Source organism: Xenopus laevis, chromosome 2S, assembly GCF_017654675.1.
Source record: "Xenopus laevis strain J_2021 chromosome 2S, Xenopus_laevis_v10.1, whole genome shotgun sequence".
Lineage (NCBI taxonomy): Eukaryota > Metazoa > Chordata > Amphibia > Anura > Pipidae > Xenopus > Xenopus laevis.
The window spans coordinates 13,136,529-13,149,090 of NC_054374.1; the positions used below are offsets into that span (position 1 = coordinate 13,136,529).

The following is a 12,562-nucleotide window of genomic DNA, read 5'->3' on the forward strand; positions in this document are numbered from 1 at the left end:
TTAATGTGGAGCAGAAATCCTTGAGCCACTTACTGTTGACATTAATATTCTCAATATTACCAGCATGGCATATGTTATCTACTACATTATAATACTATATAAGAACTAGCCTACATTGTCCATTGATTTTACTCAGTGACACATACCTGTCTCAAAGCCAAAACTTGGAACAATATCCACTGTACTATGCAATGCTCCATTCCATGCCGAGGTAGCAGTGTTGGCAGGAGAGGCATCAGTTTTTGTAATATCACACTGGGGAGCAGAAATCCTTGAGGCCCTTACTGGCGGCATTAACAGATGTCCATATCTTGGGTCTAGGTGTGAAGCTGGGAGATGATGATGATGGTGGGCGTGTGGATGGCCATGGTGGTGATACATGTACACATCATGCATGTGTGTATATGGAGAGCTTGCCTGTGAAGCCAATGGATAATGCCAGGATTCTGAAGAAGCTGGTGGAGGAGGGGGTATGGTCTGATGTAAAGTTTCCCCACGCCAGCTGGTATGGTCCGTGCTTGAGAAGGTACTAGGGGCTGTTGAAAAGTCTGGATGAACCCCACTCAAACATGGTGGAGTAGTTGCCTGATAAGAGTTCGCCCATAGTGATGATGGAAAACTGTTCCTTTGGCATGATGCTGATGGGCTTTCTGAAACAAAGGTCAAAACATCAGTTATAACAATTTTTCCAAGGTTTTCTTTTCACTGAGGTCTTCTACATTATCTATGTCTATGGTATAAAGTAGCTCCTGCTATTGTATAGGAAGACACCATGGCATTCCCTGACCACTTATGTGTGAGTATTCAAGCCAAAATATCCTTATAACATACAAAGAGTTAGGAATAAAGGCCCCCATACACGGCCGATAAAAGCAGCCGACAGACCAAGTCGGCATCTTATTGGCCCGTGAGTGGGGCCATCTGAGGGGCGTCCCCAATCAATATCTGACCGATAGTCGGGCAGATGTCGATCAGGCAGGGTAAAAAATTCAGTTGGATCACGGCATCTGTTCGTTGATTCGGCCCCACGATCCGACCGCCTGTATTGCCTCCATTCTGATCTGATCATTGGGCCCTAGGGCCCACGATGGGATCAGCCCGATATCGCCCACCTCAATGGATCGGGGAGCGGATCTCCTTGTGTATGGCCACTTTAAGATTATTAGTAATATCGTCAAAAATGAATGGTGCTTAGTACTCTCACTAGGGAAGCACCGAATACACTATTTTGGATTCGGCGAACCCCGGAATCCTTCACGAATGATTCGGCTGAATACCGAACTTAATTTGCATATGCAAATTAGGGGCGGGAAGAGGAAAACTTTTTTTCTTCCTTGTTTTGTGACAACAAATCATGCAATTTCCCTCCCCCTCCTAATTTGCATATGTAAATTAGGATTCAGATTCAGTTTGAATCCCGAACATACCATTACCTAATGACTCCAAACTTGTCTTTTATAAGATATGATCAATTTCCTGCATTATAAATATAATAAGTCTCCTTGTAATCCTCAAACCTGAGGATTTATGCTTTTATTTGGTCATGGCATTCCTTAGCGACTTCTCATATACTTGCATATTAGAATACGATTTACATTATTCCCATTATATTTTTCAATCTCTGAAGTCCAAATATAAGTATACAATTCCCATATTATGAAATGACGGGATTCATAAGATCAAGTATTACTATCCTGTAAATTACTATCATTTCAAAGTGGATTTCATAAGAGCAACCTCAAAGAGAGCTCTGAATATAGTTGCAAACCATATACAGATGACTTTAGAAGCATTGTGAATGCCTTTTATAGTAAAGTCAGAAGATAAAGCCGGCTACTGCATTTTAGCTAGCTGAAACATTTGGCCTTGCTCGGAGCTCACTTATTTTTCTAATTATAAGTAAATGTTGGCTATTTTAAGGGGAATTCTCCTATGGGAACAGAACTTGATGTCTAGCGTTGGATTGATGTCTCTGTCTTGCTACGAGCAGTTTGAGTGATCACCAAAATGAAAAAATTAAACTGAAAAAGTTAAATATAAATATTCTGACTGCTATAAATACCAAGCAGAAGCGTTGAAAGAGATCACTCGTTTGGTGTCTACAAGTAGAAATGTTTGCTTACCCTTCCATAGAGAATTGGTGTTTAGTTTGCTCTTTGACGTTGTATTTTCAGGATTGAAGGAGCTTATTTGGCTTAGAGCCCTGGAGAAATGTTCATCCACCACTGCCCCAATGTCTCCCTGAAAGTATGTTAATAGGACACAGCGAGAATTCAAATACTCCATCTCCGCAGGCTGCTCCTTCTCCTCTTCCTCCTGTTTTGTAGGGTGAGCCATTTCTAATGCTTCTTGCATCTTGTTGTAGGCAGCTATTCTCTTCTGTGAAACAAGAGAAACCCATGTTCAGTATTTATCAAGTCTGGTGACACTTTGCTGGTGGCCTGTCGTATAGTTATGGCCTACGTCTCACCAGCAGATTCGAAGCTGCTCATGTTGGCCAGAAATATGTCTCTTTGTTTCCAATATGGACACAGTAGTCTCCTTACACCATAGGAGACAATTGAACCTATTTATACCCCACTACAAAAAGCAGCTACTGGTGAAACTTTAGTCTAAGAGATTTCTGGGACTAAACATGGAAAGCCAAGAGGAATAAACCCTCAAAGCCCATCTTTTGTTTATCTATATGTTTGGCCAATTTGGATATGGCAAAATCTATTGTTGCCTGTGTCTCCTCAATATGAAAACACAATGCGACAGCTTCCTACTGGGCTCTCAGATATAAATGCAATGTTAGATATATGTTTAGTTTAGTATAAGCTATATTTAAAAGAAAATACAAACATTAGGCTATTTGTAGTTTTTCATTTTGGAAAAGCGAGACTGAAGGGCAGAAACGCTCATACCGAATAACAGAATAGACATTATACAGCAGTTTGGCAGAGCTCCCTGCAAGCATAGTTTCAATTCCATTCCGGCACATCAGTCTAGAAAGCTGCATGAAAATACTGAGCGAACATGGTTTGTCTTGGCAAATCGGACAAGTCTGTTGTGAATTTGCAAGTGTGGGACTTGCAAATTCGGGTGTCGTTTCAGGTGCACGTGACTAAGGTAGATTGGGGGTATGACATAAAATGTCTCAAATATGTGTGTTATAAAATGTTAGCAATTATGCAGCACTTTATATTTTTATATCAATTTCCAACCAAAGAAATCAAAGAAAGCGCTTTATAGGTTAACACTATCTCCTAAAAAACAAACATCCTTAGGGGCTCTCTTTAGCCGTATGTTAGCCTCACTCACCAAATTTAGAATAGCTTTAAAAAAAGTCACTTTTTCATTGTACAGTTGAACACATGGAAATGAACCAGAAAATGGAAAAATGGTCTCACCACCACGACAGTGCAAGCCTCTCCAAGCCAAAGCCTACTGTGGTGCAAAGAAGATGGAAGCACACAGAATCATTGGTGTGTCGTACATAGGGTTGCCACCTTTTCTGGAAAAAAATACCGGCCTTCCTATATATTCTTGCTGTTTTTTTTCCTATTAATAATATTGGTGTCAAGCATCATTTTTAACGACCAGGTCGGTAAAATACCGGCCAGGTGGCAACCCTAGTCGTACAATGCCCTACAGATGTGAATGCAGATACTCTTTGCTTTGGGCAGCATCTGACCCAAATACTGTATTTAGTAGGTCAGCTAGACAAGACTATCTCCATTTATGAGCTGTGTACAAGGAGAATCACACAGATTCGGGGAGATTTAGTCGCCTGGCGACTAATCGCCTCTTCTTCAGGGCGACAATATCCCGGAACTGCCTTCTCCATGGCTTCTGCCTGCTAAAATGAAAAATCTCCTGCGGCAATGCACTCGCGTTGCTTCGATTTTCGTCATGAGGCAACTTCGGGCGACTTCGGAAACAGAAACGTCGCGAGTGTATTGCCGCAAGCGATTTTTCATTTTAGCCGGAAGCGGAAGGCAGGGAGACGGCAGTTCAGGGAGATTGTTGCCCCGAAGAAGAGGCAATTAGTCGCCAGGCGACTAAATCTCCCCGAATCTGCCCGTGTGCTAAAGCTCTAAGGAACGCATGGTATGTATGTATGTCTTCATTGTGCTCAGTTATTAAATGGAGTAGCTCTTTGTCTGGCCCACTAATTATTCAGTGTACCTTGGTTAAGTGTCGTATTAGGCCCAGTTCTGCCATAGGTACAGGACATCTGACTGCCAACTCCTTGCAAGAAAGTACTAAATCTCACTGATAACTCATTTCATTGATCACTATCTAAATAGGCCAATAACATACTGTATAAATACATTGTACTTTAACCAGGACCGCCATCAGTAATCGCAGGGCCCTATACGACAACATTTCCTGGGCCCCAGTTCCGCCCTCCCCACCCCACAGGTCCGCCCCCACCACACAGTAAAAAAACAAAAAAGATATTGGTGGCCAGGGCCCCCCCATTAAAAAATATTGGTGGCTAGGACCCCACATGAGAAAAAAAAATTGGTGGCCAGCCCCCCCCCCCACATTATGAGAAAATTGGTGGCCAGGGCCTTCCAGAAGTCAGCAGCTTTCAGAAAGTTGGGGGGCCGGCTAATCAAGTAAGTGCGGCTGTGGCCAGGCCCCCCTTACCCTCGGGGCCCCCTACAACTCTCCCCCCTGACCCCCCCTGATGGCTGCCCTGACTTTAACAGCCAAACCTGGACCTACAGTAGCCCATGGTTTTATTGTAGAGTGGATTGCTGACTCTTTGTGTCTTCCCACTTGACTGTCATTTGCACAACCCAGCAGGGGACTTCCTCTAACATGCACTTGAAAGGGCTGACGATTAAAGACGATTGACAGAAGCTAGCAGGAGCTATTACAGGCTAGGTATAGTTTAAAGGACCTTTTTTTAGCAATATAAAAGAGCTGTCAAGTTTGACTGTCTGCAGGTTGAAATGCAAATGAACAGCAGAGATAAGAACCAGCGCAGATGAGCCAGAGGAGAGTATTAGTCAATCAACAACGAGATGATTCAAAACTCTTCTTAACGGAAACAGCAATGCAACATGTTTAAGATTTAAGAGACTGTTATCAAAAAACACATTATATTCTGAAATAGTATCTTGTACCGAGGAGCTTTTATTTATGTACGTGTATGTGGGTCCATTATCTGGAAACTCAAGTCGATATACATTCCCTGCACAAATATAATTTCACAATGCCAGATGGAATTCTAGATTCTGGAAGCTGTAGTTCAACAACATCTGAATCTCCACAAGTCATAAAATGCTCAGGTTACAATTTGGACCAATTGGTTCACTCTTCAGCTTCTTCTGTGTCTGTTAATCTGCCCTGTGTGATGTTACTGCAAAATGTTTTCTATATATTTGTCACTATGTTATATATAGGATCCATTATCCAGAAACCCATTATCCAAAAAAGCTACAAATTCCAGAAAGGCTCTATTTTATTCAAATAATTTAAATTAAAAAAACGATTTCCTTTTTCTCTGTAATAATAAAATAGTACCTTGTAAAGGTATGGGACCTGTTATACAGAATGTTCTAGACCCGGGGTTTTCCAGATAACAGATCTTTCCTTAATTTGGATCTTCAAATGAAAATTACGTAAACATTAAATATAACCAATAGGCTGGTTTTGCCTCCAATAAGGATTTGTTCACCTTAAATTAGTATGATGTCGAGAGTGATATTCCGAGACAATTTGCAATTGGTTTTCAATTTTTTATTATTTGTGTTTTTTTGAGTTATTTCGTTTTTTATTCAACAGCTTTCCAGTTTGCAATTTCAGCCGTCTGGTTGCTAGGGTTCAAATTATAGTAGCAACCTTGCATTTGAATTAGAGACTGGGATATAAATAGGAGAGGGTCTGAATAAAAAAACGAGTAACAAAAATTAGCACTAACAATACATTGGTAGCCTTACAGGGCATTTCTTTTTTAGATGGGGTCAGTGACCCCCATTTGAAAGATGGAAAGAATCAGAAGAAGGTAAATAATTAAAAAACTATAAAAAAAATAAACAAAGACCAATTGAAAACGTGCTTAGAATTTGCCTTTCTATAACTGAAAGTTAGCTTAAAGGTGAACCACCCCTTTAATTATATTTCAGTTGGGATCAAGTACAAGTTGCTGTTTTATTATTACAGAGAAAAAGGAAATCGATTTTTAAAAATTTTTTTAATTCGGAGCTTTCTGGATAATGGATCCCATACCTGTACTTGATCCAAACCAAGATATAATTCATCTTTATTGGAAGCAAAACCAGCCTATTGCGTTTATTTAATGTTTACATGATTTTCTAGTAGACTAAGGGGCCCATTTACTTAGCTCGAGTGAAGGAATAGAATAAAAAATACTTCGAATTTCGAAGTATTTTTTGGGCTACTTCGACCATCGAATTGGCTACTTCGACCTTCAACTACGACTTCGACTTCGAATGATTCGAAGTAAAAATCGTTCGACTATTCGACCATTCGATAGTCAAAGTACTGTCTCTTTAAGAAAAAACTTCGACCCCCTAGTTCGCCACCTAAAAGCTACTGAAGTCCATGTTAGCCTATGGGGAAGGTCCCCATAGGCTTTCCAAGTTTTTTCTGATCGAAGGATAATCCTTCGATCGATGGATTGTTCAATCGAACGATTATTCCTTCCATCGTTCGATCTAACGAATTGCGGAAAATCCTTCGACTCCGATATTCGAAGTCGAAGGATTTTAATTCGCCAGTCGAATATCGAGGGTTAATTAACCCTCGATATTCGACCCTTGATACATCTGCCCCTAAAGGTTGGGGCAGACGGGCAGATTCAGGGAGATTTAGTCGCCTGGCGACTAATCGCCTCTTCTGCGTGGCGACAATCTCCCGGAACTGCCTTCCATCCGCTTGTATGAAGAATCGATTTCGCTAATGTCGCTTCAATTTCCAAAGTCGCCCGAAGTTGCCTCACTAAGAAACTTCGGGCGACTTCGGAAATCGAAGCACCGCGAGTGCATTAGCGCAGACGATTCTTTATTCAAGCCGACGGAAGGCAGTTCGGGCAGAATCTCCCCGAATCTCGTCTGCCCCAACCATTAAGGTATGAAGATCCAAATTACAGAAAGATCTGTTATTCAAAAAGCCTCAGGTCCTGAGCATTCTGGATAACAGGTCCCATATATATACAGACAGACACATAACCGAGGGGTTACATATAGGCAACTATGGAGTCCCCCTGATAATCAAACTGAAGGGTGCCAAAAAGGTTTGGAAGAGCACTGGAGTTGTGTATGGCTGGCAGGAGGCTGCGAGGAGGGACACTTCCCATGTAAAGTATGATCTACACGGATAATAATGATAAAACTTTATGGAATGCAGCAACAACACAAGCTGTATTCTCCAGTGACATGCTCTGGGCCAAGTCAGTATAAGCCCCACCCCACACCCACGCTCTGTGCGTGCTCACAAGCTCCTGCCAGTCTGATAAGACAACACACATTCTTATTATGCACATTTCCTTGGGCAGCACCGGGGTTACTTCACTTTATGGGACGGATCTCATCAGGGGCAGATAAGGGAACTGTTTAAAGGACAAGGAAAGTTAAACTAAAGAAGTAGCTAGAAATGTTGTACGTGATGTTTTGTGCTTCTGCACCAGCCCAAGGCAACCACAGCCCTTTAGCAGTAAAGATCTGTGTCTCCAAAGATGCCCCAGTAGCTCCCCATCTTCTTTTCTGCTGATTCACTGCACATGCTCTGTGCTGCTGTCACTTACTGAGCTTAGGGACCCACTCACAATATACAGTACACATAGAATAGAAATGTCACAATATAAGGCTGATTAGTAATTAATACACATAATTACTACATGGCAGCACAGAAACCAGTGCAATTAGCATCAGAATTTAATAATCAGCAAACCTGTAGCATCAGCTTATATTACAGGGGAAGCTCATTTTCTGCTGGATAATTAGTGACGAGCCCTAAGCTTAGCTTCTCAACAGCCAATCAGAGCCCACTGAGCATGTGAGTGTCACAGACACTTTCCAAGATGGTGACCCCATGTGACAAGTTTGAAGTCCTGGATCATTGCTGCTATTGACAAGCTGAAACTTTAGCCTCGTGCAATAAGTTCACTATATAAAATATTTATTTTTAGGGTTTAGTTCTCCTTTAACCCTTTCACCGCCAGCAGTGCCCTCTCATTGGATGATACAATACACTGTGTATAAATTTTAGGGGCTATATCAATAACTTCCCATGAAACACTGTAGTATAATAAAAATATATTGTAGCACTTTACACTTTTACACTTGTCTTACCTTAACTCTATTCATGCTTATATTAAATAGGGGGATCTCTAATCACTTATATCTATTACTATATGTACTTTATAGAAAACTATGCAGACAAGTAAAATCAGGTCAGTTAAGTGTATTGTTCTACATCTATGTTCTACATACAGGTATGGGATCTGTTATCCAGAATGCGCAGGATCTTGGGTTTTCCAGATAACGGATCTTTAAGGGGCATATTTACTAAGGGTCTAATTTCGAAGTTAAAAAAACTTCGAAATTCGACCCTTTAATTGAAATCCTTCGACTTCGAATATCGAAGTTGAAGGATTTTTAGTGTATTCGATCGATTCAACGATCGAATAGAAGTTGTTCGATCTAACGATTAAATAGTTCAAATCGAACGATTCGAACGATTTTTAGCGACTGATCGAAGGATTTCTATTCGATCAAAAAAACTTAGAAAAGTTCTGTGGAAGGTCCCCATAGACATTGCACTTCGGTAACATTAATTTGACTCCCTTAACTTCGACATTCGAATATAAAAAGACCAACTGAAATTTGTTTTTTATTATTTATTTATTATTTGAATTAATATTTTTTTGCGGGTGAATAGACTGTATTCTATGGTTTGAATCGAAGTAAAGTCGCATTCGATCAAATTCGATTCAAAGTATTTTAAAAAAAATAAGAAAACATTTGATTTTTAAAAGTCCACCAATTGACTCCAGCTTGTAGATGGCGAATAGTCGAAGTCACAGTTTTAAAGAGACAGTACATGATAAATTTAAAATTTTCGATTTTTTTTTTAAATTCGAATCGAATTTGGTCTATTCCCTAGTCGAAGTACCCATGCATGTCTACTAGAAAATCATGTAAACATTAAATAAACCCAATAGGCTGGCTTTGCTTCCAATAAGGATTAATTATATCTTAGTTGGGATCTAGTACAAGCGACTGTTTTATTATTACAGAGAAAAAAGGAAATCATTTTTAAAAATTTGATATAATGGAGTCTATGGGAGACAGCCTTTCCGTAATTCAGAGCTTTCTGGATAACGGGTTTCCTATAATGGATCCCATACCTGTACTGGTTTATGGAAATTGGATGTTAAACAAAATACATGGAAGTATTATTACTATTACCGCTACTCCTCATTTTAAGTATCATTTTCACCCAAGTTATATCCTCATATTTTATGGGCCCAAGAACAATGAAATCTGCGCCCATGATTGAATGACTAGGACTACATTGATACCGATCAATTAAATCCGTTCATTTTAATCAGTGAATCCGGAACGATTGCTATGCAGTTGTGTAAGTTTCACAGGGATATTCTAGGGCAGTCATTTCCGTTTGGGCCATTGGAAAAAATTTGTAGTTCTGGTGCCGGCCACGTCACTGCTTTTTTTATTATTTTAACTGTATTTAAATGTATTTATTAAATGCATTATTAGATTTTATTACAGACATGGGACTTGTTTAAACCTGGGTGATTCTGGTAACTGGGATCTCCATGCCTTAAGTCTACTAAAAATCTATTTTTTTTTGAGAATTGTTTTGCCTCCAATAAGAGTGAATTATATGTTGGTTTGACCAAGTACAAGGTACTGTTTTATTATTAAATACAAAAAAGGGGGTTTGTTAGAGCATTCCTAAGGCTTAGTTATAATATAAGTACAATGGAAGTGCTACTGACCTGGCCAGTTAATCAAAGCACATTTGTTGTATTATTACAGAGAAAAGGGAAATTTTTTTAAATATTTCAATTATTTGATTTAAATGAAGTCTATGGGAGATGGAACCGGCCAGAGCTCTCTGGATGAGTTTCCAGATAATGGATCCCACACCTGCACAGCGGAGCTCATAGGCACCATTTTCACCGCTTCAGGAGTCTTCAGTAAGTAAACGGCGTATCGGCGCATGAGCACTTGTAGCAATTTTCCGGTCCCGGACAACTGCGCATTCGCCGACAACCACGGAAATTGCCGAAGGGACCCAAAGACGACCGAAGCGATGAAGCCTGTGAGCTCCACTGTGCTGACTCTGCATTGAGGGGTAATTGGAGACTTAGGGGCATTTACAGGTATTAATTCCTGTGCAGGAGGGAACAGGGAGGAGGGACTATGGAGGGTAGGGGTTTTCATTAGTTTGGGGGTTTAGTTCTCCTTTAAGGTATGGTGATCTAAATTACAGAAAGATCCTTTACCTAGAAAACCCCAGGTCCCAAGTAGATATTCCAGATAGCAGATTCTATACCTGTATATGTAGTTACTGGTTTATATATTGTATAACGACTCTTGCAGATTATATACATTATTCTATATGAATTATTGTACTGAGAGAGAGAGAGACAGAGAGAGAGAGAGAGAGAGAGAGAGAGAGAGAGAGAGAGAGAGAGAGAGAGAATGAATATCCCAGTAGTTAAAGGGTAAGAGGTGTTTATATATAACTTGAAATAAGTATATAAGGGATGTCTGTATCCCCAAAGATGAAGACATCTTCCTTCCAAGAGGTTCTGCAGCAACTTTAACTGCAAGTTACCCCGCTGTCCCACTAATGGGTAACAAATATGATTTTTTTTATGGCTTCTTAAATATGGAGATACACTGAGTATAGGGGGATACACTGAGTATAGGGAGATACACTGAGTACAGGGGGGATACACTGAGTATAGGGGGATACACTGAGTATAGGGGGATACACTGAGTATAGGGAGATACACCGAGTATAGAGGAGATACACTGAGTATAGGGGGATACAGCGAGTAGGGGGATACACCGAGTATAGGGGGATACACTGAGTATAGGGGGATACACCGAGTATAGGGGGATACACCGAGTATAGAGGAGATACACTGAGTATAGGGGGATACAGCGAGTAGGGGGATACACTGAGTATAGGGGGATACACCGAGTATAGGGGGATACACCGAGTATAGGGGGATACACTGAGTATAGGGGGATACACCAAGTATAGGAGGATACACTGAGTATAGGGGGATACACCGAGTATAGGGGGATACACCGAGTATAGAGGAGATACACTGAGTATAGGGGGATACAGCGAGTAGGGGGATACACCGAGTATAGGGGGATACACTGAGTATAGGGGGATACACTAAGTATAGGGGGATACACTAAGTATAGGGGGATACACTGAGTATAGAGGAGATACACTGAGTATAGGGGGATACACTGAGTATAGGGAGATACACTAAGTATAGGGGGATACACTGAGTATAGGGAGATACACTGAGTATAGGGGGATACACTAAGTATAGGGGGATACACTAAGTATAGGGGGATACACTGAGTATAGGGGATACACTAAGTATAGGGGGATACACTAAGTATAGGGGGATACACTAAGTATAGGGGGATACACCGAGTATAGAGGAGATACACTGAGTATAGGGGGATACACTGAGTATAGGGAGATACACCGAGTATAGAGGAGATACACTGAGTATAGGGGGATACACTGAGTATAGGGAGATACACCGAGTATAGAGGAGATACACTGAGTATAGGGGAATACACTGAGTATAGGGAGATACACTGAGTATAGGGGGATACAACGAGTAGGGGGATACACCGAGTATAGGGGGATACACTGAGTATAGGGGGATGTAGCCCATATTGTAATGTATTATAAGAGAAGAGAGAAAGGCAGGGGGAGAGTTACACAGTATTAATGTCTCACCTGTTGGCTGTGATGATGATGATGATGGTAATAGGCAGAGGTACAAGGTGCCGGGGGGCTGGGCACATATTGGCGCATGCCATACACTTGGTGATGGTACATAAGATCCAGACAACTCATTGCAAAGCTCCCCTGTGTCTCCTCACTGAGCAAAAGTGCCGGCGATCGTCTGCGTCATGTCGCTGCTCCTGTCGCTACTTATACATCCCGCCGGGACTGTGTGTGCGCTGAGGCCGACTGCGCGATGTGATAGCGGGACATTAGCATGCGCACAATAGGCTCATGTCAGACTCCGGCCAATGCGGTGCAACAGCCTGAGATCGACACAATCGCTCAATAAGCAGCGCTGCGGGGGGAATCGCTCTCCCTCCTCTCACCCGCCCTCTGGGGGAGGCGACTGCTGCCGAGCGATACAGGGAACTATCGCAGCAGCTCAGTCTGTGCAACACATTACTGGAGATCATGCGATTGCGCAAAGTTGTGCTCAGTCAGCGCAAGTGACAGGCTGATGTTTATATTAGACAATAGTTACACTGTGTCCCAGGCAGGGTTACCTGGTTTCATTTTCAAAACC

At 41.3% G+C, this 12,562-nt stretch overlaps 1 protein-coding gene across 2 annotated transcripts in view; it reads right to left on the bottom strand.

Moving 5' to 3' along the window:
• LOC108709205 (transcription cofactor vestigial-like protein 3) overlaps positions 1 to 12,307 on the bottom strand; it is a 30,816-nt gene extending 18,509 nt beyond the window's left edge. The window contains exons 1-3 of one of the 2 annotated variants that reach the window (XM_041583369.1): positions 11,999 to 12,307; positions 2,124 to 2,383; positions 147 to 650 (exon numbers count right to left, since the gene is read on the bottom strand). In XM_041583369.1, the coding sequence (XP_041439303.1) occupies positions 147 to 650; positions 2,124 to 2,383; positions 11,999 to 12,108 (874 nt within the window). In that variant the 5' untranslated portion in view covers positions 12,109 to 12,307. Of the gene's footprint in view, positions 1 to 146; positions 651 to 2,123; positions 2,384 to 11,988 lie in introns of both variants that reach the window. The other variant, XM_018248848.2, reaches the window with a different exon arrangement.
• Positions 12,308 to 12,562: the final 255 nt, after the last annotated feature.